Raw genomic sequence first — 27412 nt, forward strand, 5'->3', positions numbered from 1 at the left:
TGTTTATTCTGCATTCGAGCCACGGACCACAAGGCTACATTTTAGCCACTCAGACCCAAAACTAAACAATATTTGGTATTGATGTTATTGTTGGTACCATTAGGAGAGATAACAAGCAAACGCTTGCGTTGTTGCGCCCCTCTTCAACAGACCTGGAGGAGACCTGGTCGTTGATCCAGGCAACTACGCAATAATTTGCGTAGTAATTTACACTCTTGAGAGTGTAAAATACCTACGGTATCAATACCATGGCTTTTTTTGCCACGGTATAATACGGTATATACGGTATTATATACCTTTACATGCCTAATATATTATCCATAATATCTCTCTGCTGTCAGAGAACTCCCACTAGCAGGCTGCTTATGTGTCAATTAATGCAGCGAGGGAGCGTGGGAGCGCTGAGGGGGTTGGCTCTCTCTGTGGCATTGGCGCTGGTTAGCGGCAGAGCCATCTAATAGAAGAGTTACGACATTGAGGGGGCAGAAACCGAGCGCACGAGCACTGTTCATGCAGCCCGGAGAGGGACAAGCTGGAGTTTGAAATACATTGTTTTCAATAAGAGCAATTTTAGGCATGTGTGCAACATGCCAACGGTTTTCAAGTATTGTACAGTGACAACTAAAGTCTCTGTAATGTTTATGTTGTACTATTACTACAAAACAATCTAAAATAAAAGGGATTTAATATCATTAAAGCTGGGCTGTTTGTTGTCTGGGTCCAATGCATTTCTGCCTACTTCCGGTCCAGGACTTTGTCCCTATTTGTTGTCCCCATATTCTCAATAGAAGTCTAGTCTATGTAGGAGTAGCCTCGGAAACCCAGACGTTTTTATTTCCAGGGAGGAAAAAAAAGTCTGGGTCCGAGGCATAGAGTAGCGCAAACATCGCTCACTCTCTGCTGATTTCTGATCGTCTGCACCTTTGTTAAATTGACACACACACACACACTCCTCTCTCTCTCTGTCGCTCTAAGTAATTAGTCTCATGTCGCGCAGCTGCGCATAGTTTCTCCCGGCGGATCCTGCTGGGAGCTGCCTATGCCATAAAAAGCATAGGTGAGTTCCAGGCTAATGTAGGAGAGCCGCCATCGGACTGAAGCCCCATGAAGTGAACTTTGTCTTACTCTATGGCTCTGGTTAGCGGGAGGCCACTGTGAGCTGGAGGATATACCAAAGATAATTAATTTATAAAGATGGGCGATCTAAATTGGAGCCACTAGAGGCCAAATGGTACACAAAGCCTACAGGTCTCCTAAATAAAGTAGGCGTGGTTTGCTTCTCCCCCGACCCCCCCACCCCCCCTCCCTCTCCCAGGCTGACAACAACACTGACAACGGAAATCAGCCCCCATCAACCAAGAGTCTATGGAAAATGATATTATTATTAAGCATTGGAACACACACACACATTTTATTTCACTTTTAATACGTCCATTCATTTCACGTTATAATATTCACATATTCACATATTCTCATCTTAAATATGGGGCCAGAGCCCCCTATGTGTCGTCCGTCAAATTGCAGATGGACAGAGAGTGGCAGATGGACAGTTTGTTGCTGGGATATAAAGAAATGTCGATGACAAAGTAGATTTTCTCCTGATTTGTCTCGCTAAAAGAAGCCATTTTAGTATGAATATCTTGTAAATATTGTGTGCCTTGTGATGACTGGGTCCAGCATTTAGTTCAGTGACCATGGAGCTAAGGAATGGATCATGAGCTGTGTTCACGTTCACTCTCCCATTGGAAATGAATAGACTCCAACGTTCTTCCTGTCTCCTAATAATGTGTCCGCCCCCTTCTCGCGGATACAGGAAGTAATGCAAAGTTGGCCCCTCTTGCTATATACTCTCTGAGCAGCGTGGGGGCGCTCTAAACACCGCTCACAGTTTCCCCCCAATTAGATGCAGAAGCCGATGATGCTGGTGGTGGGAGATACTACTATAGACCCCAAAGTGGGGTCCATGGGACCCCCAGAGGTCCTTGAGGGAGTTCCAGGGGGTCCCCAGCTAAATGATAGTTTGGAACCAAATGGACCCTTATGGGTCTGTAACAAATGGAACCAAATAATGGGTCCATTTGTACACTCTCAGAGTTAAATTAACATTGATTTTACAATATAAATTGGGTCCCAGAGATAGAAATCCCATTAAATTGAGGTCTGTCCGTAGCCTATATAATGCATGTCAAACTGGGGGCCCTTGAAATGAAAATGGTTGAAAATCACTGCTACATACAAATCTTCTGACTTATGGTGGTCCTTGGCACATCTTTTGAAATGGGGGTCCACGGGCAAATAAGTGTTCATTTGAGGGTCCTTGACATGACAAAGTTTGGGAACCACTGGTGTAGACAACTCAGATGCCCTCTCTCTCTCTCTCTCTCTCTCTCTCTCTGTCTTTCATTAATGTCATGAAACATTTAACATTCCAAGGTGTAGCCATTCATGTCATATACGCTGAAGCTGCCTTTATGCCTCCCACTGACTGCAGTGCACACGCACGCACGCACGCACGCACGCACGCACGCACGTACGCACGCACCGCATACACGCATACACGTACCGCACAGCACAGTCTCTGAGAGATGGCATAATGGTGCAACAGTATACATTATGCTCTACTGAGTTGATTTTCGTACTGAATAATAATAATAATAACTTAAGTAAATACAATAAAAAGGCTGCAGTATACTACTTTCTCTGTTGTTTTATTTATTTAGACGGTATTTGTTGGGTATAAAGAAATGAGAGGAGAGGAGGACGAAAACAAAAGGAAAAGAGAGGACGGACACAATGGTATACGTGGTGGGGCACATGCAGCGGGCGTTCTGCGTTGGGTCTTCTGTCCTTCTCCTTCCGTCTCCATTATAGTGGATATCCCTCGCCAGCGTCGTGCCGTGTGTGTGTGTGTGTGTGTGTGTGTGTGTGTGTGTGTGTGTGTGTGTGTGTGGGCACTGGGCATACGTAACGTAACGCACATGTGTGGGTAGATAGAAAGCAGACAGACAGACAGAGAGAGAGAGAGAGAGAAGAGGGAGGCAGCTAGTGACATATATACATGGATGACGGTGTGATACGAGGCGAGTGTGCAGGTGGAAAAAAATACTCGCATGTTTTTTACTTACATAAAAGTATCCATAGTGCAATGAAATACTCTTTTACAAAGTAACAGTCAAGAATTAACCCATTTAGACATGAGGCCGATTTTTTTTTTTTAAGACAGTTTTCTGAAAAACGTATGTTTATATGTTAGTATAGTGCTCAACCTTTTCCATGTGAAGGACCCACAGATTTATCTGTATTTGACCGCAGATCCCCATCTGAAAATATGTAGTTTCAGGGACCCCCCCCCCCCCCCCCCCCTCAGAAGCAAAGGTATGAGTTAAAACGTTCACTGTGAAAGAATATATTCAAAGATTTGCTCCACATTTTAATGATTTTTAAAAAATAGCAGATCTACAAGCTCGTAGCTATACGATACGATACAACTTTATTGTCAGCTTGCACTGACATTTGTTTTGCGTCCATGACGTCACCGTTCAAGATACAGACAAGACAGACAATACATTACAAAAGATACATTACAGGACACAGATCACAGAAGCAGACAGGAACAAGAACAATAGAACATATATCCTCTTGGTTCACCGATTTTGGTTTAAAAGCAGAACAGACTGGTGTACAAAAGAGTTCTTTAGCCTGTTTTTCTTATATTTAGGGACTCTAAACCGCCTCATGGAGCAACAGTTGATATTCATCATTTAAAACATGTAAGGGGTCAGAGGAGATACTCTTTGCCAGTCTAAGCATGCTCTTGGTCTGGGCTCAGACGTATAGAAAAGAGACAAGATCTGACTACTAGCACCAAACGATCTAAGTCGGTGTAAGGAGTACATATGCTGCTCTTACAGCTATGAGCTTGTAGATCTGCTATTTTTCAATAGCTAAAGTGTAACATAATGCTTTAAACACCAGAAGGGGTTCCTGTCCTGAAAGGGTTAAACAAATTGCTTGAGTGCAGAACGTCCGATTTCACAAGTTTTCAAAAGTGTAAAATGTCTTAAAAAAAATAATAATTTGAAAATAGCAGATCTACAAGCTCACAATGCGAGCTTGTAGATCGGGCTGTTTTGTGCATGGTTAAATCGTGTTAATAATAATCATTTAATTTCATTTTCATTTATTTATTTATTCCGAACATATATAAATGAGAAAAGACAAAGGAAATAAAGGAAAATTAGATTATTTAAAACAAAAAAGAAGCGTCCAAAAATAATAATAATAATAATTAGTTTATTGAAAAACGTATTGAGTCCTACCCCTAATCAAAATCTACAACGTACTGTAACTAGTATGTTTTCAAAGAATCGTAGTGGAGTAAAAGTACAATATTTCCCCTCTGTGATTTACTTTATGAATACTTTTTGAATATATTCTTTCAGAGCGAACGTTTTTAACTCAAATCTTTGCTTCTTGGGGGTCCCTGGAACAACATATTTTCAGATGGGGGTCGGTGGCCTATTACATATAATTCTGGCGGTCCTTGACATGAAATAGTTTGAGAACAACTGATATAGAAACATAAGTTTTTCTGAAAACTGTCATGAGTTAGAAGACATTTGTAGAATCTGGTATACAAGTGGGCCCTGATCCAGGACAAGGTTGTGAACCGCTGTCACAGGTCGTAGGTCACCGTTCCACACACACCCTGTCGTGTTCCTTTGCTGTTGCTATGACACGGGTTGCGTGTCCCACGCTGCGTGCTTCCTGTGTGTGAGTGAGTGCGTGCGTGCGTGCGTGCGTGCGTGCGTGCGTGCGTGCGTGCGTGCGTCATGGAAGGATTACCTGCAGCACCTGTTGGCACTCAGCATGTGATTAGAACAGATTACACTTTATACATTATGCATTTACATACATGCATAAATTAAATTACCCATGGATAGTATATACTATATATATGCTCTCTCTGGTATTCACTCTGATGCAATGCAGCAAAGTGTGAAATGCCGAGAGACAACTCCCGACAATATCCCGTTAAAGGCGTAGTGAAATGAAAAATACGTTTTTTCACACTTTTAGACCATATCCGTGGTTATCATATGGGCATACCTAACAATGGGTGCCAAAAAAATGGGCAAATTCTCATTTTTGTGTTTTTATATCAAACGTCCATAAAAATATATTTTTAATACAAATAAAAATGAAGCTCACCAGTTTGATTCCCATAGCTTCGTTCTCCTCCAACACAGCTGGTTTTGATTAAAGAACAATTCTGTTTTTAATCTCATTCAAGATGACATCCAGACAGTGTATATTACTCGTTTTAAACTTAATCATCACGCTAAAAAATGTATATATATGTTGCGTATATGCGTTGTGAGCTTGTAGATCTGCTATCTTCAGAATGTCATTAGGACGGCATCAAGGCCCGCCAAAATACATTTAGTTCGACTAAATCAACTGTAGATTTAGTCGACTAAAATCTTATGATATTTAGTTGACTAAAACAGACTAACACTAAAACATTCCTGTTGACTAAAATGTGACTAAAAACTAAATGAAATCTATTCCAGAGACTCTGACTAAAACTAAAATCAAAATGTGCTGCCAAAAACAACACTTGGTTTGGCGGTGTGGCTCATCTGCTCATGTGATATGGAAAAAGAGTGTATATACTGTAGGCCTATAAGATAAAAGACATTGAACATCATAACCACTTTCAATTGCACGCCCTATAAACCAGTGGTTCCCAAACTGTTTCATGTCAAGGACCCCTAAATTGACACTAATTAGCCCCGCGGACCCCCATTTGAGACATGCCAGCAGGGACCCCCCGTAAGAGAAGATTTGTACGGCTCTAGCAGTGATTCTCACCCGCGTTTAACTTCAAGGACCCCCAGTTTGACATGCATATTAGTCTACGGACCGCCCATTTAATGGCATTTCCATCTCTGAGATCCCCAATTCATATTGTAAAATCAATGTTAATGTAACTCTGAGAGTGTACAATATGGAACCAAATGGTTCCGCTTGTACACTCTCAGAGTTACAGACCCAAACTGGTCCATTTGGTGATCTACAAGCTCACAGTTCGTTTCAGCGTGATGCGTATAGTTAAGCTTGTAGGTCTGTTCCTTTGTCACGTGACCTGTGCAGCTGCAGCGCATGAGCGCAAATTGCGCTTGACTCTTACAGTATACAGTATATATAGTGCAGGAAATTGGGTTAAATATCCTGGAAATGTTTTGGAAAGGTTTCGAAATTTCATTGGAAGAAATACGTGTGGGAAATTACCTTGCTGTGGTTGTTCGATGAAACAGACATAATAAGACAAGGAACCACAGTTGAGTATAATATCACATAATTCGACATAAAGACAATAGCGTGCAAAGTACAAGAGTAAAACAAGGTCGTGGTATTTTTGCCCTAGAGCACATCCACACCGTAGAATTATTATTCATAATTGATACGTTCTTAATTGGTCATTAATCATTTTGGGGACAAAGCAGAACAAAACAACATAACATGCTACAAAACGTCAAGTGTATATGTGTCAGAATTTTACTTTTAATATATACACTAAAACAAACTTTCTATAGCACTGTAACATAACAAAGTTTTAAACAAACTGGTTTAATCAAACAGACGTGAACACAGCCGTAACGGAAGCTCTTCTGTGGGCAGTGTTGAATTCGTCGACTAAAACTATGACGAAAAATGTTTGTCGACTACCTTTTTTCACTGACGAAAACTAAATGGAAACTAAATGAAAACTAAGCTATGGTGACTAAAACTAAGACTAAATATACTGAGAATTTCTATAGTGGACAAGAGATCCAGTATGAGTCATTTTACACTTGGTTGCATGCTGAAAATAGCCGATCTACAAGCTCACAATGCGCCGCGCTGCGACGCGTTGTGGGCTTGTAGATCGGCTATTTTCAGCAAGTGTAAAATTAGCCATTACGACGGGATCAACACCCACCAAAATACATTTTAGTCGACTAAATCAACTGTAGATTTAGTCGACTAAAATCTTATGATATTTAGTCGACTAAAACTAGACTATGACACTAAAGCATTCCAGGTGACTAAAATGTGACCAAATGTAAAACTATTTACAGAGACCATGACTAAAACTACAATCAAAATTTGCTGCCAAAAACAACTGTCTGTGAATATAAGTAGAGTAAAGTTAAAGTAAATGAACAGTATACAGTACAGACACATCAGCGGTTATTCGCGACGCAAGCAGACGCAGCCATAGCTTACCTCTCTGAGCTCTCCCTCCCTCCCTTTGCGTGTCTGAACAGACTTCAGATCTGCTGTTTGGGCGGCATTAAGTGTGGACGTATATACCCTCTCTGTTTGTTTGTACACGCCCCCCACCCCCCCGCCCCTCATTGTAGAAAAAAAAAAACAGCGTTTGCTGCGTTCACACGAGCGGATGCAAAAAATATACACAAAGATACACGGTTATTTGTATATAGCTTTGTATCTTTGTATAGCTGAAAGTTGAAACCAGCTCAACGTTCTTATAAGCTTTGTAGCTGTTAATTGTAGCGCGTGCGGCAGCTATATACACGCGCGTCGAGAGGATGTATCTTTGTGTGTCTCCATATGTCGCCGGCTTCCATTGAAAGTGTAAACGGTACACAGGCTGTTTGCATCTGCCCCGCGTGAACGCAGCATGTCTCTCTACTCTTCTCTTCTTCCACGCTCTTCTCTGTCTCCCATGCACTCTGCATCCTCGCTCTGTGTGCGTGTGTGTGTATGTGTGTGTGCTGGTTTATAATTACATACGTACGTACCTATGTACGTACGTATGTTGGCAGAGCGAACGAGCGGCGTGTCCTGACGAGAGCATGTGCAATGCATGATGATGTAGTACAACAACGGCATGTGTGTGTGTGTGTGTAGGATGACACACACACACACACACGTGGGCGTGAGATGTGTGGTCCCTCTCTCTCTCTCTCTCTCTCTCTGCTGACTGAGTGGGAAGTATATGCGTGGTGTGAACATCACAGAGAAGCACAAGAACACCACCATTGTTTCAAGGTCGTACATACGGAGGAAACCCTTTGTCTGTCTGTCTTGGAGCGAGCTATATAAGCATCTCTTCTGAGTGTGTGCGTAATGCGTATACGTGTGTGTATGCGTGTGACGTGTGTGAGTGTGCGTACGTGTGTGCGTACATGTGTGTGTACGTGTGTGTGTGAGTGTGTTTGAGTCTCTTGTTGTGCGTGTCGCTTGGAGGAGTTACCACACCATGCGTGGGCGTGCGTGCGCGCGGTGGAGAGAGAGCTATATCTCCCTGTTCAGTGGCGTGCGTGCGTGCGTGCGTGCGTGCGTGCGTGCGTGCGTGCGTGCGTGCGCTCTGCACTCCACTCCAGAACAATTAGGTCTCTCTCCACGCTGACAGGCTGAGTGGGGTTTATGTAAGAGCTCGTCAGTCTCCCACTCTCCCACAGTGAGAAACATCAAAGCACGCATGCAGTGAGTTGGAGGGAGGGAGTCCACACATCATGCAGTGAGGTGGAGGGAGGGAGTCCACGCCTCATGCAGTGAGGTGGAGGGAGGGAGTCCACGCATCATGCAGTGAGGTGGAGGGAGGGAGTCCACGCATCATGCAGTGAGGTGGAGGGAGGGAGTCCACGCATCATGCAGTGAGCTGGAGGGAGGGAGTCCACGCATCATGCAGTGAGGTGGAGGGAGGGAGTCCACGCATCATGCAGTGAGTTGGAGGGAGGGAGTCCACGCATCATGCAGTGAGGTGGAGGGAGGGAGTCCACGCATCATGCAGTGAGGTGGAGGGAGGGAGTCCACGCATCATGCAGTGAGGTGGAGGGAGGGAGTCCACGCATCATGCAGTGAGGTGGAGGGAGGGAGTCCACGCATCATGCAGTGAGGTGGATGGAGGGAGTCCACGCATCATGCAGTGAGGTGGAGGGAGGGAGTCCACGCATCATGCAGTGAGGTGGAGGGAGGGAGTCCACGCATCATGCAGTGAGGTGGAGGGAGGGAGTCCACGCATCATGCAGTGAGGTGGAGGGAGGGAGTCCACGCATCATGCAGTGAGGTGGAGGGAGGGAGTCCACGCATCATGCAGTGAGTTGGAGGGAGGGAGTCCACGCATCATGCAGTGAGGTGGAGGGAGGGAGTCCACGCATCATGCAGTGAGTTGGAGGGAGGGAGTCCACGCATCATGCAGTGAGCTGGAGGGAGGGAGTCCACGCATCATGCAGTGAGGTGGAGGGAGGGAGTCCACGCATCATGCAGTGAGGTGGAGGGAGGGAGTCCACGCATCATGCAGTGAGGTGGAGGGAGGGAGTCCACGCATCATGCAGTGAGGTGGAGGGAGGGAGTCCACGCATCATGCAGTGAGGTGGATGGAGGGAGTCCACGCATCATGCAGTGAGGTGGAGGGAGGGAGTCCACGCATCATGCAGTGAGGTGGAGGGAGGGAGTCCACGCATCATGCAGTGAGGTGGAGGGAGGGAGTCCACGCATCATGCAGTGAGGTGGAGGGAGGGAGTCCACGCATCATGCAGTGAGGTGGAGGGAGGGAGTCCACGCATCATGCAGTGAGTTGGAGGGAGGGAGTCCACGCATCATGCAGTGAGGTGGAGGGAGGGAGTCCACGCATCATGCAGTGAGTTGGAGGGAGGGAGTCCACGCATCATGCAGTGAGCTGGAGGGAGGGAGTCCACGCATCATGCAGTGAGGTGGAGGGAGGGAGTCCACGCATCATGCAGTGAGGTGGATGTAGGGAGTCCACGCATCATGCAGTGAGGTGGAGGGAGTGAGTCCACGCATCATGCAGTGAGGTGGAGGGAGGGAGTCCACGCATCATGCAGTGAGGTGGAGGGAGGGAGTCCACGCATCATGCAGTGAGGTGGAGGGAGGGAGTCCACGCATCATGCAGTGAGCTGGAGGGAGGGAGTCCACGCATCATGCAGTGAGGTGGAGGGAGGGAGTCCACGCATCATGCAGTGAGGTGGAGGGAGGGAGTCCACGCATCATGCAGTGAGTTGGAGGGAGGGAGTCCACGCATCATGCAGTGAGTTGGAGGGAGGGAGTCCACGCATCATGCAGTGAGTTGGAGGGAGGGAGTCCACGCATCATGCAGTGAGTTGGAGGGAGGGAGTCCACGCATCATGCAGTGAGTTGGAGGGAGGGAGTCCACGCATCATGCAGTGAGTTGGAGGGAGGGAGTCCACGCATCATGCAGTGAGTTGGAGGGAGGGAGTCCACGCATCATGCAGTGAGTTGGAGGGAGGGAGTCCACGCATCATGCAGTGAGTTGGAGGGAGGGAGTCCACGCATCATGCAGTGAGCTGGAGGGAGGGAGTCCACGCATCATGCAGTGAGGTGGATGGAGGGAGTCCACGCATCATGCAGTGAGGTGGAGGGAGGGAGTCCACGCATCATGCAGTGAGGTGGAGGGAGGGAGTCCACGCATCCACAAGTACTTTCATATACTATGCATGGGCACTGTTGATTTTCACAGCCAATTTAGATTTTTTTTGTTTTAGTCATTATAGTCTCTCGGATAGTTTTCATTTAGTTTTGGTCACCTGGAATGTCTTGGTGTTTAGTCTAGTTTCAGTCGACTAAATCTACAGTTGATTTAGTCGACTGAAATGTGTGGATGGATGGATGGATGGAAGAAAGGATGCATTGCGTTGCAACACGACGCATGGTGAGCTTGTGGTTAATGTATGTTTTGTAATAATAATCAAAATCTACAGAGTAGCTAAAGTTTTCAAATAAATGTAGTGGAGGTAAAAGTACAATATTTGGATCCGAGATGGATAGTGGAGTAGAAGTAAAAGTATTGGAAATTGGAAATACTCAAAGTAAAAGTACCTCAGTAAATGCACTTTCCACCTCTGTACACAACAAGCTAGTGTAAGTATTATAATCATCATTCATTATGATGCGTGATGAGTTGATCTGTTCGTGGCTCTTGAAATAAAATGGTAAATTGTTCTTCCTTTGAGACTACTAGTGTGTAACATTATGTTAATTATTAAATAATGGTGTAGTATCATTTAACTTAGCAATTAGCTACTCAAGAGTTCATATAGTGTTTGTAGCGCATCAAATTAAGTGGTGAATTGTTCTTCCTTTAATTCTAATGTATATGTAGACTTTAATGTCCCTTTTATAGTAACCCATTTAGGAGTCGGACTGAGGCCGATTCTAAAAACGCCTTCTAAATACTCACCTAAGTTTTATGAAAAATGTTTATCAAATATTTATTCAACAATTACACAAAGATTTTTGCTGCTATATACTGTACATATGTAGCAACAAGAACCCCAAAAGGGGTTCCGATCCAGAAGGCTTAAAACACCAAAAATGGGGTCTGTTTTATTTTAGATTTTAACCACTTTATCCATTATTGATTATTTTATACTTCGGCTGTTCAAAAATAGCAGATATACAAGTAAGACGCGCGAACACGGGAAGCGAACGCAGCTCGTAAATTTAAGTTCTCTTTTTTTGTTTTTTTTAAAGACTTTTTTTTTAAGTTAAGTTTTTTTAAGTTATTTTTTAGTGTGTGTATGTGTGCGCGCGTGTGTGTGTTTTTTTAAAAGTTTTCTTTAAGTTTTTTAAAAGTTTTTTAAAAGTTTTTTTTAAAAGTTTTTTTTTAACGTTTTCTTTTAACGTTTCTTTTTTGAAGCACTCGGAAGAACGCTCTACTTCCGCATTTTCCTGATTTGGGAAATCACAGCGCGTCCTTGCAAATTGGGTGCAGGCTTTGGGATGTCGCCTCTACAACCAAGGACGTGCAGAGAGTGTTAGAGGGACAGGGGCTGACATCCCGTTAAGAGGGAACTTTTGGACAAAAATAGCGAAAATAGCAGATCCCGTTGAGAGCTTGTAGATCAGCTATTTTCGGGGCGCAACCCAGCACTCTTTAGCTAGTGGAGATGCGGTGTATACGACCTGGATTTCTAAACAAATTTGTTCAGCGCAAAATGCTCACGTCTCACACATGCACGCGCAGTCACACACACGCACGCACGCACGCACGCACACACGCACACACACACGACACACACACACACACACACACACACACACACACACACACACACACACACACACACACACACACACACACACACACACACCATGTACTTGACATGTGCACATTCATCCATAATGAGAAACAACATTTCCGCGTGTGTGTGTGTGTCCGTGTGTGTGTCCGTGTGTGCGTGCGTGCGCTCCAGTCCCACCATGACCAAGCACTGGGAGGCAGAGCTGGATGCGCTGAAGGGGAACAATGCTAAGCTAACGGCGGCGCTGCTAGAGTCCACGGCTAACGTCAAACAGTGGAAGCAACAGCTGGCAGCCTACCAGGAGGAGGCCGAGAGACTACACAAACGGGTGAGCGGGAAACATGCACAATCTGTTTTTCTTCCATTTTAACCCACACATTTTGTCACACCCATGCAGTGTCAATTATCGAATGTCATCCTGGGCGCTACACTCACTCTGTCAGTGCCAACCTGGGGAGAGCAACGGACTGACCTCATGCTTCCTTCAATGAACGAAGAGTCCTTCTTCTTTTCTTCTTCTTTTTTCTATAATTGTTATCCCACTGACGAAAAGTAAGTTAAAAGTAAATTAAAACTAAGACTAAATATACTGACAATTTCGTCAACAAATAAAAACTAGACTAAAGGAATGTTAGGAAGGGACTAGTGGACAAGAGATCCAGTATAAGTCATTTTACAATTGGTTGCATCATGCTGAAAATAGCCTGCGACGCGTCTATTTGTGTAAAGTGTAAAAAACATCAAGGCCTTTTTGTGTGGAACTAAAAGCAAAAATACATTTTAGTCGACTAAATCAACTGTAGATTTAGTCGACTAAAACTAGACTAACACTAAAACATTCCAGGTGACTAAAATGTGACTAAAACTAAATGAAAACTATTCAAGAGACTAGGACTAAAACTAAAATCTAAATGTTCTGCCAAAAACAACACTGATATGGTGAGCTAAAGGGATGCAAATGCATTTCAAGATAAATAGCAGCCAGTGAAAGGGCCGTCTAGATTTAAGTGTTAACCAGTTGAGGGACTTATACATAACACAATGGTTGGTCATATAAGGACAATGGCTGGGTTTCCCAAACGCATATGGTCAGTGCTTAATTTCTAAATTCTTAGGTGCCGGAGCTCGGGTGCGTGCACGTGCACGCGCACGCAAAATTCGTTTTTTTTATCCCGGATGTGTTTGCCTTTTTTTTTTGCACAAACAACGGCCAGCCCACCCATCAGAACACAATCGAGTCGGCATATAGACGTTTTTATATGTCTTTAAATGTTCTGATGAATTGAAAATGGAGGACCCTGAAGTAACAAGTCTTAAGCTTTTTCTGGTTTTATACTCGTAGCAGTCAGATTTTGTATTGACCTGTGTAGGCTTTCGTTTGAACTGTACCCATTCTACAAACGGAATAAAATTTCCAATCAGTCAATCAATAACATTTGCAGCAGCAGTTAACACAGGGGCCCGCCGGCTCACAACACACAACTACAGTAGGCATTTGCAGTTCAGTTGGCACAGCGGCTCAACGTTATATTAAATACTGTATAAAATACAGTATTAAGTTAGGGTGGCCCATCATCAGAACAGTACGCAATGTATACCTGCATGCGCGTTGTTGTTGTCCTTATCCAAGTTCCTCCTCCGCCTCCTCCTCCTCCTCCTCCTCCTCCTCCTCCGACCACCTCCTCCTCCCTCTCCTCCTCCGATGACAACTCAATAATGCTACTACTACTTCATTCTGTACTAGTCTTTTTTTATTTCGGGCCCACCAAAGCAAGCGTTATGATATTCGATTATGATCGAGCCATGTTGTAAAGCCGGGTGTCTTTGCGAGATTTGGCAATGCAGTCAGTTCTGTTCATAATAACTCACCATGTCCATGTTGTATTGAAAACAAAACGCATGCTGTCCCCAAGGCTAAACTCCAAGTAGCATGAGTTAATCTATTGCTCCATAAAAGTATGAAAGTTCCATATTCCATATGCAACGAACGACAACAGATGCAAATTGCAAAAGTGCGAGACGAGAGTTGTTTTTATTTACGCATCCGACACAGTCAACAGTGAGGCGTCAAGCCACACGACGCCGGGGTTTCATAGCCACCTATTTCCTCTCAAAACTGGCACACATTTCAAAATAAGAAATGTTTGTTTGTTGTTTGTACTTGCAATGCGATCATTCAAGCCATGTTTTATTTTGGAATCGTACTGGAAATAGAAGTAACTATGACGAGGAAGAAGCCTAGTTGACTTGAAAATTAAACTAAAATAATAATAGAGAGTATTGTATATTGTAATGTGCATTTGGGGTGGCGGAGCGCCCTCTACAGCTACCGGAGCTGCCTCTACAGGTGGCTTGAGCTCCCGGAGCTCAAGTGACAGGTACCGGAGCTGAGCTCCGCCAAGCTCCGGCTGAAATGAAGCACTGCATATGGTGTAAGACTTGTAGTGCTGCACATGCTCAGATACTCCTCTAGGCCGCACACAGAAGCCTGTGAACATAGACATTCCGTGCATAGATGTGCCTGGTATGGTAGGCCTCAGGCCTCAGGTCTACCATTCTGAAATTGAATTGAATAATATTTGGACTGCTGACAGTAGGCTCTCTTTACTCTTATATATAAAAAATAAAATAAAAATAAATCTGTGTGCGGCCTAGAGGAGCATCTGAGCATGTGCAGCAGTCTTACACCATATGCGTTTGGGAAACCCAGGCAGCCATTGATTGTTGTAAATTACATTAACACAATCAGTGCCGGGATTTCTTTCAAAATAGCAGCCCGGGTGCCGCGCAGATATGGCAGCTTTTACTCTGAAAGCCCCCCCGTACAAAAACCGGGAGACATAATGTTGCTTGCTTACCTCGCTATGATTACGATAAAGTCACTCGATAATCCATCGCGTTCATATTTTAAACAAGAGGCATGTTGAAGTCAGAAATTAAGAGCTTAGTATATCCATCTGGTCAAAACCACGGAGAGCTGCCTAGATTAAGAGATACTTTCTTTCTGATCCGTATACAGGGAAGTGAACGGCAGTGCGCATGCGCAGACAGCAAGGAGTATGGTGCAGAAGGAGAGGCCAACCCCCCCAAAAACGAAAAAAAAAATCTGAATATTTTTCTCTCTCACTCACTCCAGTGGTCCACTATAGTTCCACACTCACTCCAGAGGGCCACTATATATTTCCACACTCACTCCAGAGGGCCACTATATATTTCCACACTCACTCCAGAGGGCCACTATATATTTCCACACTCACTCCAGAGGGCCACTATATATTTCCACACTCACTCCAGAGGGCCACTATATTTCCACACTCACTCCAGAGGGCCACTATATATTTCCACACTCACTCCAGAGGGCCACTATATTTCCACACTCACTCCAGAGGGCCACTATATATTTCCACACTCACTCCAGAGGGCCACTATATTTCCACACTCACTCCAGAGGGCCACTATATATTTCCACACTCACTCCAGAGGGCCACTATATATTTCCACACTCACTCCAGAGGGCCACTATATATTTCCACACTCACTCCAGAGGGCCACTATATATTTCCACACTCACTCCAGAGGGCCACTATATATTTCCACACTCACTCCAGAGGGCCACTATATTTCCACACTCACTCCAGAGGGCCACTATATATTTCCACACTCACTCCAGAGGGCCACTATATTTCCACACTCACTCCAGAGGGCCATTATATATTTCCACACTCACTCCAGAGGGCCACTATATATTTCCACACTCTCACACTCACCACAATTTACAATTTACAATTTAGGCATTTAGCAGACGCTCTTAATCCAGAGCGACTTACAATAAGCAAGAACAAAAAGCATGGGAATACATCACATATGTAAAAAAGCATTTATCGCGAAACATGCGTAAGCTAAGAACGTGACTAGAACATATCTATATAATGACACTATACATATAAACTATAACTAGAACATATCTATATAATGACACTATACATATAAACTACACATACAGTATATGCTATACTATGCTGTACATATATACTATGAAGTGCTATGACTACTATACACTATATACTATGAAGTGCTATGACTACATACAATGCACTTATTGTGCTGTCTACATGACATGCTATAAGTCTGTTTCAAATGCTATATAAGTCTAAGAAGTGCTGTCTAAGGGGGGTAGGGTAAGTGCTATGGGCCATGATGGAGTCTGAAAAGGTGGGTTTTCAGACTACGGCGGAAGATCGGGAGTGATGCTGCAGTTCTGATTGCAACGGGAAGTGCATTCCACAGTTTTGGGGCCAGAAGGGAGAAGAGTTTGGGACGTGTGGAGCGTTGTCCCGGCGTTTTTAGTGAGGGTACTTCCAGCTTCCCTGCGTTGGCTGATCTGAGTGCGCGGGAGGGTTTGTAGGGTTCAATCATGCTGGCAAGATATGGGGGAGCCATACCTTTGGTTGCTTTAAATGCCAACATCAGAGTTTTGTATTCTGTGCGGGCAGCGACCGGGAGCCAGTGCAGGGAGCGGAGCAGGGGGGAGACATGTGAGAATTTTGGCTGGTTGAAGACCAAGCGAGCTGCGGCATTTTGGATCAGTTGGAGAGGCTTCAGTGCACATGCCGGTAGGCCAGTAAGGAGAGAGTTACAATAGTCAAGTTTTGACAGGACTGTTGTCTGGATTAGGAGCTCTAATAAGAAAAATGTCTAAAAATAAGAGAAGAAAAGATAAGAGATACAAGAAATAAGATACGATACGATATGACAAATCCGTACTTTATAGTCGGTGTGGCCATAATATTGATGCTTGTGTTCCTACAGGTGACCGAACTGGAATGTCAGAGCAACCAGAGTCCTGTGATCAAATCCCACAAGACTGAACTCAACCAAACCATCGAGGAACTCGAAACTACACTCAGAGTCAAGGAGGAGGTGCGTGTGTGTGTGTGTGTGTGTGTGTGTGTGTGTGTGTGTGTGTGTGTGTGTGTGTGTGTGTGTGTGTGTGTGTGTGTGTGTGTGTGTGTGTGTGTGTGTGTGTGTGTGTGTTTGTGCACGTGTTTACAAACACACACATCAGTTTCACGATGCTATGAGTTCACAGAGTTATGATGCTATCACTTGGAGTAGCAACACTTATGTCTGGGGCTTCCAGGGCTTAGCCACCTGCCCATTGTTGCGGCCGTAGGTCGCATTTACTATGAAAACCTGCATCTCCCGTCCGTCAATTAGTTAGTCACCCCACGCCTCCATATATGGTCACGCCTCATGACATCACACCTCCATATACGGTCACGCTCCAGTACTCCAGTTTGGAAGCGCTCGTCGTAAGTCACTGCGTGCTATCTGTTCCGCATTTGCACATAATGCAGGAGGCAGCAGCGCAACCTGTTAATAAAAACGAGTGCTTCCAAACTCCAACAGTTAGAAAAAGAATCACCTGCAGAGACAGAAATGTATACGGTGGATTTTTAAGAAACAAAAGCTCGGCAGATTGAAAGAGGATAATTCAAGCTTGGCCTAGAGCTGCAATGTTGGTGAGTTTAACGTTGTTTGATACAAGCAGATCGCAAACGCAATTTGGGTAGGGAGTCAATGGAGGGTATTGCAACTCTAGATTCATCCCATTATAAAAAAATCACACCCGTGTGAACTGAGTGGTGCAAATCCCCCCCCCCCCCCCCCCCCCCTCTCTCTCTCTCATTAGCAGGCAACAGTGCAGCACTATCTCTCTCTCTCCGTTTCTGGCACAACAGCGCCACTTTTGGTACTCATTGGTACTGGTGCTCATAGTCACACACACACATAGTTGAACACGGACATTGCTGTTCCTTGGAGTGGTTGCACCACTCAAAAAATCTAGAGTTGAAAATTGCGGCTACATATGGTCCATGGTATGGACAGGTGGTAGGCTACATATGGTCCATGGTATGGACAGGTGGTAGGCTACATATGGTCCATGGTATGGACAGGTGGTAGGCTACATATGGTCCATGGTATGGACAGGTGGTAGGCTACATATGGTCCATGGTATGGACAGGTGGTATAGGCTACATATGGTCCATGGTATGGACAGGTGGTATAGGCTACATATGGTCCATGGTATGGACAGGTGGTAGGCTACATATGGTCCATGGTATGGACAGGTGGTAGGCTACATATGGTCCATGGTATGGACAGGTGGTATAGGCTACATATGGTCCATGGTATGGACAGGTGGTATAGGCTACATATGGTCCATGGTATGGACAGGCGGTAGGCTACATATGGTCCATGGTATGGACAGGCAGTAGGCTACATATGGTCCATGGTATGGACAGGTGGTAGGCTACATATGGTCCATGGTATGGACAGGTGGTAGGCTACATATGGTCCATGGTATGGACAGGTGGTATAGGCTACATATGGTCCATGGTATGGACAGGTGGTAGGCTACATATGGTCCATGGTATGGACAGGTGGTAGGCTACATATGGTCCATGGTATGGACAGGCAGTAGGCTACATATGGTCCATGGTATGGACAGGTGGTAGGCTACATATGGTCCATGGTATGGACAGGTGGTAGGCTACATATGGTCCATGGTATGGACAGGTGGTATAGGCTACATATGGTCCATGGTATGGACAGGCGGTAGGCTACATATGGTCCATGGTATGGACAGGCAGTAGGCTACATATGGTCCATGGTATGGACAGGCGGTAGGCTACATATGGTCCATGGTATGGACAGGCGGTAGGCTACATATGGTCCATGGTATGGACAGGCAGTAGGCTACATATGGTCCATGGTATGGACAGGCGGTAGGCTACATATGGTCCATGGTATGGACAGGTGCCGGTAGGCTACATATGGTCCATGGTATGGACAGGTGGTAGGCTACATATGGTCCATGGTATGGACAGGCAGTAGGCTACATATGGTCCATGGTATGGACAGGTGGTAGGCTACATATGGTCCATGGTATGGACAGGTGGTAGGCTACATATGGTCCATGGTATGGACAGGTGGTATAGGCTACATATGGTCCATGGTATGGACAGGTGGTAGGCTACATATGGTCCATGGTATGGACAGGTGGTATAGGCTACATATGGTCCATGGTATGGACAGGTGGTATAGGCTACATATGGTCCATGGTATGGACAGGTGGTATAGGCTACATATGGTCCATGGTATGGACAGGTGGTAGGCTACATATGGTCCATGGTATGGACAGGTGGTAGGCTACATATGGTCCATGGTATGGACAGGTGGTATAGGCTACATATGGTCCATGGTATGGACAGGTGGTAGGCTACATATGGTCCATGGTATGGACAGGTGGTATAGGCTACATATGGTCCATGGTATGGACAGGTGGTAGGCTACATATGGTCCATGGTATGGACAGGTGGTAGGCTACATATGGTCCATGGTATGGACAGGTGGTATAGGCTACATATGGTCCATGGTATGGACAGGTGGTAGGCTACATATGGTCCATGGTATGGACAGGTGGTAGGCTACATATGGTCCATGGTATGGACAGGTGGTAGGCTACATATGGTCCATGGTATGGACAGGTGGTAGGCTACATATGGTCCATGGTATGGACAGGTGGTAGGCTACATATGGTCCATGGTATGGACAGGTGGTATAGGCTACATATGGTCCATGGTATGGACAGGTGGTAGGCTACATATGGTCCATGGTATGGACAGGTGGTAGGCTACATATGGTCCATGGTATGGACAGGTGGTAGGCTACATATGGTCCATGGTATGGACAGGTGGTATAGGCTACATATGGTCCATGGTATGGACAGGTGGTAGGCTACATATGGTCCATGGTATGGACAGGCGGTAGGCTACATATGGTCCATGGTATGGACAGGCGGTAGGCTACATAACCAACCAATAGTTCTCAGTGGTGCACCTGGAGATGTTACTGGAGTAATAATGTTTCTTTAGCCAGCATGAGACAGATGTAAACAACTACTCACCTAATGCCTTGTGGAGGTTCGTTCCATGTTTTACGCCCTTCCAATTTCCACAGTGTGTACATTGTTTCACAGATGCGTGGTTTTCATATGGTACTAAACATAATGCACTTGGGCTAAAAGCTGGTGTTTAATCCAGGTTGGTTCTTGTTCACATCATCATAACAACTTGTCATGGCAGCCAAGTTACAACCGAAATGGACTTCCTCTTCCTCTTCAAAATAAGAGCCACTTGGCCAGTGGTAGCCTATATGAATTTGTTGGATACTATTGTATACTGTAGTTACCTTCCCATGATGTAACCCCAAATGTGGACAAAAATAATTGCTCTTGTGAATAGAAATTGATAATTTATGCTCAAAATATGCTCTCCGTTGACTTACATTGTACGGTGAAACAGCTCTCAAAGTCACTCTTTTAGTACGTGAACAAACACAAACAAAGTTGATTCAGACATTATAGAGCATCACCAAAACCCAGTACTGTTTGTTTTGGAGGGGTACTAGCCCCTCCTGGCTAGGGATGGAGCTCGATAACCGATACCCGAAGAAATCTGATAAGAAGCTTATTGAGCACCCGTTATCAATACGTTTTGGGCTTATCAAGCTTGTTATTGAGCATAGCGGCATAGTGGCCCGGTCATGTTTAAACAATCAAGAGGCGAAATAAATGCCAACCAGCACTGTCCGGGTAAACACAATTATGCTTTTAAAGTGGCGGTACATATATTAACCAGTTTCTTTAATATTATTTTATTGGTTAAAAGGTCAATTGCCTTCTGTCTGTTAGAAAAGTACTGTATTTGAAGGCCCTAGTAAAAGATACTGGTTCTGTTCAGAATTTATTGTCTCCACAAAATAATAAAAAATGCTCGATAGTGGGCTCGATAAGAACCCGGCTCGATAAGCCTGATCAATAAGGTGATCGTTATCAATAAGAATCACACCCGTGTGAACTGAGTGGTGTAAGGTCTTATATAGACTGATCAGCTGTGGTCTGACGTAATGTCTGACGTAATGAAATCACACCCATGTGAACTGGGTGACCATAGCAACCATGCTCATTTTTGAGTCGTGTAAACCACTCCTACAACTGGCTTTGTTAGTTTACGTGTCTGTCTGTCTGTTCGTACCAAAAAATGAGCATGGTTGCTATGGTCACCCAGTTCACACGGGTGTGATTTCATTACGTCAGACATTACGTCAGACCACAGCTGATCAGTCTATATAAGACCTTACACCACTCACTTCACACGGGTGTGATTTTTTTTTGGTACGAACAGACACGGGTACATTTCTTTTGGTACGAAAAGACACGGGTACATTTTTGAGTGGTGTAAACCACTCCTACAACTGGCTTTTGTGTGCAGAAAAAAATGAGCATGGTTGCTATGTTCAAAATAATTTCTGACGTAATTAAATCACACCCGGGTGAACTGGATGACCGTAGCAACCATGGTCATTTTCTCTGCACAGAAAAAGCCAGTTGTGAAATCACATCCGGGTGTGATTTCATTACGTCAGATCAGAGCTGATCAGGCTACATAATACCTTACCTTATTTCATTACGTCAGACATTACGTCAGACCAGCTGATCATGCTATATAAAACCTTACACCACTCAGTTCACACGGGTGGGATTTTTTTTGGTACGAATAGACACGGGTACAAAGCCAGTTGTTGGAGTGGTTTACACCACTCAAAAAATTAACGAGCTCCATACCTACTCCTGGCTATGCACAGCTTTGAGTGTACAGTAGGTGTGTTTGAACACGTGTTTGTGTTTGTAGCACGGAATGTGATGATCTGATTGACTGATGTATGATATGATAAGAGCGCCCTCACTTCACACAGTGGGGTGATTATTTTTGTCCAGCTTTGAGTGTTTGTGTAAACACAAACGTTGCGTAAACATTGAAGACGAAGGTGAGGACGCAAATTGTGATTAGCCGGAATGAGATGATGTATGATGTGATTAAGAGCACCCTTCACTTCACACGGGTGTGATTTCTTTTAAATACAAAATATGATTACTTTTGCCATTTTTATTAGGAAGAAAACCCGGATTGGATCTGTGGATCCGGATCCAGATCTTCAAATAGTGAAATCAACAGGAAACAAAACTGTGTATGGTCGGAAAAAGGGACATGTGGGACAGTCAATAGAGCGTCGCAGTCCCACCCCCTTTCATGACGACGCCAGGCCCAGGAATGAGTGGTGTAAACCACTCCTACAACTGGCTTTTGTGTGCAGAAAAAAATGAGCATGGTTGCTATGTTCAAAATAATTTCTGACGTAATTAAATCACACCCGGGTGAACTGGATGACCGTAGCAACCATGGTCATTTTCTCTGCACAGAAAAAGCCAGTTGTGAAATCACATCCGGGTGTGATTTCATTACGTCAGATCAGAGCTGATCAGGCTACATAATACCTTACCTTATTTCATTACGTCAGACATTACGTCAGACCAGCTGATCATGCTATATAAAACCTTACACCACTCAGTTCACACGGGTGGGATTTTTTTTGGTACGAATAGACACGGGTACAAAGCCAGTTGTTGGAGTGGTTTACACCACTCAAAAAATTAACGAGCTCCATACCTACTCCTGGCTATGCACAGCTTTGAGTGTACAGTAGGTGTGTTTGAACACGTGTTTGTGTTTGTAGCACGGAATGTGATGATCTGATTGACTGATGTATGATATGATAAGAGCGCCCTCACTTCACACAGTGGGGTGATTATTTTTGTCCAGCTTTGAGTGTTTGTGTAAACACAAACGTTGCGTAAACATTGAAGACGAAGGTGAGGACGCAAATTGTGATTAGCCGGAATGAGATGATGTATGATGTGATTAAGAGCACCCTTCACTTCACACGGGTGTGATTTCTTTTAAATACAAAATATGATTACTTTTGCCATTTTTATTAGGAAGAAAACCCGGATTGGATCTGTGGATCCGGATCCAGATCTTCAAATAGTGAAATCAACAGGAAACAAAACTGTGTATGGTCGGAAAAAGGGACATGTGGGACAGTCAATAGAGCGTCGCAGTCCCACCCCCTTTCATGACGACGCCAGGCCCAGGAATGAGTGGTGTAAACCACTCCTACAACTGGCTTTTGTGTGCAGAAAAAAATGAGCATGGTTGCTATGTTCAAAATAATTTCTGACGTAATTAAATCACACCCGGGTGAACTGGATGACCGTAGCAACCATGGTCATTTTCTCTGCACAGAAAAAGCCAGTTGTGAAATCACATCCGGGTGTGATTTCATTACGTCAGATCAGAGCTGATCAGGCTACATAATACCTTACCTTATTTCATTACGTCAGACATTACGTCAGACCAGCTGATCATGCTATATAAAACCTTACACCACTCAGTTCACACGGGTGGGATTTTTTTTGGTACGAATAGACACGGGTACAAAGCCAGTTGTTGGAGTGGTTTACACCACTCAAAAAATTAACGAGCTCCATACCTACTCCTGGCTATGCACAGCTTTGAGTGTACAGTAGGTGTGTTTGAACACGTGTTTGTGTTTGTAGCACGGAATGTGATGATCTGATTGACTGATGTATGATATGATAAGAGCGCCCTCACTTCACACAGTGGGGTGATTATTTTTGTCCAGCTTTGAGTGTTTGTGTAAACACAAACGTTGCGTAAACATTGAAGACGAAGGTGAGGACGCAAATTGTGATTAGCCGGAATGAGATGATGTATGATGTGATTAAGAGCACCCTTCACTTCACACGGGTGTGATTTCTTTTAAATACAAAATATGATTACTTTTGCCATTTTTATTAGGAAGAAAACCCGGATTGGATCTGTGGATCCGGATCCAGATCTTCAAATAGTGAAATCAACAGGAAACAAAACTGTGTATGGTCGGAAAAAGGGACATGTGGGACAGTCAATAGAGCGTCGCAGTCCCACCCCCTTTCATGACGACGCCAGGCCCAGGAAATGAATCCCAATGCATTTTTCCCATAGACATTTCATGCATTTCCAACTTGCATCGTTCCAAGTAGGCCAGTGCCCAACGGGCACCGCTCTACTTGCATCTACTGAGCAATCAGTTTATTTTGCCGCCGACCTGCGCGTCGGCTGTAGCGTGAGGCAGCTTGATGTACAAGTACACCCCCTGGACATGACGCTAGTATATCGCAGGGACTTACCCCCTATCCAACCCTTGATGCTGAGTGTTTGGTCTTTGGTATGACCCGGCCGGGGATCGATCGAACCACGACCTCCCATGTATCAGGGCCGGACACTCTAACCACAAGGCTGTGAGAGTGTCGTGTGCCTTATACCCATACCAAACACTGAAGTGTAAAAGTGTCTTTCTTAATACATACAGTAATACATTTGTGGTTTGCGTCCTGCAGGAAATGGAGAGGTTGAAAGAGGAACTGGAAAACATGAACGACTTGATGGAGCAGAAAGACTCACTGAGCCAGAAATTGGAGGTGAGATCCAGAGCGCTGTAGTCTCTCAGAACACATTATCTCTTCCACACAATGTTCAAATGTGGCGCAGATTTTTGAATATATATTCTTTCAGAACAAACGTTTTTAACTCAATTCTTTTGCTTCTGGGAGGGGGGGGGTCCCTGAAAACAACATATTTTCAGACGAGGGTCGGCAGCCAATTTCATATATTTTTGGGGGGTCCTTCACGAGAAAATGTTTGAGAACGACTGACATAAAAACCTAGGTTTTTCCAGAAAACTGTCATTATTTAGAAGATAAATAATCTTCCCCCCTCTCTCCAGGAGACGGAGCTGCGGGGTCGCGTGTTGGAGGAGCAGCTGACGGGCGCGGAGCAGCGTCTGGAGGAGAACCAGGAGGAGCAGGAGAGCTTCCGGAAGAGCCTGCGGACGCTGCTGGAGATGCTGGACGGCAAGATCTTTGAGCTGACGGAACTGCGGGACACGCTGGCGCGCCTCATCGAGGAGGCCAGCTAGACCCCCTGCCCCCCCCCCCCCCCCCCAAACCCCCACCGCCGTCCCGGACCCCGCCCACTCAACTCAACTCAACTCCATGGACGGAGCCGTATTTATTAACTGCCCCCTTACCCCCCCCCCCCCCCCCTCCCTCACCCCCTCCCCACCAAATCTAATGACGAATTGCGTTTTTTTTAATAGCGCTTTTCCTAACGTACTCAAAGCGCTCCGAACGATGGTTTCGTGTGTTCGTTCCTTCGCTCACACGTCGGGGAGGCGAAGCGGCGAGCGAGCCGAGCGAGCGAGCGGTAGACGCCGTGCGGCGTCCTCCTCCTCGGTAGACGCCGTGCGGCGTCCTCCTCCTCCGGCACACTGACTCGTCCCATGCTGAGATTGGTCCTCCACCCATAGGACCAATCAGGCACAAAAGAGGGCAGCTAAACTTCCAGCCCCCACCCCAAACAAAAGGCACTATAGTATAGATTTGGCAAAGAGCTGAAAGTTCAGCGCAGACATGGATGACCTGCACTTTTTGCTTGGCTGGTTCAGGGCTGTAACTATAACCTTGGGCCGCATTGATTGATCTTTCCGGGTCCGATGCATACAGTAATTATTATTATAAACCTCTATGCAGTCTATTGGTTGTTTGGGGGGAGAGGTTAGCTTGTGAAGATCCATGTCCCTTGGTGCCACCTGCTGTCCGAATCTGGGAACTGCATCACTGCTGGTGCAGCCAGGCAGAATCTCTCTCTCTCTCTCTCTCTCTCTCTCTCTCTCTCTCTCTCTCTCACACACACACACACACACACACACACACACACACACACACACACACACACACACACACACACACACACACACACACACACACACACACACACACACACACACACACACACACACACACACACACACACACACACACACACACACACACACACACACACACCCCTCCCCAAGGGGACGACCGACCGAAGTCACCGGCTGGTAATAATAATTGCTGTTAAGACTGCTGCGTCAAAAAGCTGCCAAAAAAACGTACAGTAAATCCCACTGAAATATGCTCCTCCTCCAGCTATAGCAGATGCTCTCGTCCAACCAAAGTGATTCCCCCCCCCCCCCCCCCCCCCCCGGCAGTGGCATGCGTGCGTGCACACGCGTTTGTATGTGCGTGCGTGCTTGCGTACGTACCGTGGCTTGTGTGCTGTGTAGATTGTGTGGACACATGGTCCTGTTCGTGTGCTTTATTGGACTACATGGAAACAACAACGTAACCTAAACCCATCTGGCTCTGAACCAACCACTGCTACACAGTGACATCACAGTGACATCACGGCCGGCCGGGGATGCTGGGACATGGAGTTTTGTTTACAATAATATAATTGAACTGCTGGGTATTTTATCTTTATTTTTATTTGGATCATGACTGTACATGACTGTACATTGAACATAATATTTAAATGACATATAGAGGCGAGTAATTAATCTTCCATTGTGCATCAACGATGCCCCCCCCCCCCCCCCCCCCCCAGAATAAGCTGAGGCGTGACAGGAGAGGAGGAAGGCTCCTGTATTCCAAACAGCTTCCACATCATCATCATCATCACAGCCAACTGACCCGTCTTCCTTCCTGCCAAACTTCCCGTGTGTGTGTGTGTGTGTGTGTGTGTGTGTGTGTGTGTGTGTGTGTGTGTGTGTGGCGCGTTATGGTGCGTTCAAACGGGGCAGATGCAAAGATACGGTCTACCATTCATTGTCAATGGAAGCCAGCGCCGTGAAGCTACGAAACAAAAATCCGGGAATGCACGCGCAGATCCGACACACCAAAGGTCCGACATGCGGAAATCACCTTGTCGCTCCCGAACACGCGTTGGTCCGTCATGCGTTGCGAGCGCGTCATGCGTTGCGAGCGCGTCATGCGTTGCGCGTGCGCACGCTCGTGCTTGGCGGTTATAGGGTTAGGGTTTTGACAGTCGGACCAATAGTATGTCCGAACTAAAGACTGTACCCGCAAATCCGACGTTTGTATAGCTGCTGCAAAGGATACTAAAAGCTACAAAGATACGAATTGAAGCTGAGCTGCATGCGGGTTCAACTTCCAGATGCAAAGCTACAAAGATGGCGAAGACTGAAGACTTCTTCAGCGCCAGTTAGCTCATTCTTGGCTAAGGGCGCCTTTTACTGTACTGTACTTTTTACTGTACTGTACATGGACAGGACAAAACACTAAACATTGCAAACCTTGAAAACCTTACAGCCTCATTATGGTATTGAAATTATGAAAATACCACGTCCTATAAGAGTGAGTGCAAAAAATAAAATAAAGATAATAGTAATACGATAATATCCAATGCATACTGCGAGCCCTTTTGGACCTAGACATTTTTTACATCGGTGGTCCTTGAGGGCGTTCT

General features: G+C 45.2%; 1 protein-coding gene across 1 annotated transcript in view; it reads left to right on the top strand.

Moving 5' to 3' along the window:
• The window catches only part of LOC306934429 (homer protein homolog 1-like), a gene marked incomplete at its 5' end in the record, with an annotated part of 49918 nt that extends 24801 nt beyond the window's left edge, over nucleotides 1–25117 (top strand). Inside the window, 4 exons of the mRNA XM_079516998.1 lie at nucleotides 12249–12405; nucleotides 16887–16997; nucleotides 24442–24522; nucleotides 24828–25117. Of these exons, the coding sequence (XP_079373124.1) occupies nucleotides 12249–12405; nucleotides 16887–16997; nucleotides 24442–24522; nucleotides 24828–25019 (541 nt within the window). The 3' untranslated portion in view covers nucleotides 25020–25117. The remainder of the gene's footprint in view (nucleotides 1–12248; nucleotides 12406–16886; nucleotides 16998–24441; nucleotides 24523–24827) is intronic.
• Between the last annotated feature and the right edge of the window lie 2295 nt (nucleotides 25118–27412).

Source organism: Electrona antarctica (genome assembly GCF_951216825.1).
Source record: "Electrona antarctica genome assembly, chromosome: 12".
NCBI lineage: Eukaryota > Metazoa > Chordata > Actinopteri > Myctophiformes > Myctophidae > Electrona > Electrona antarctica.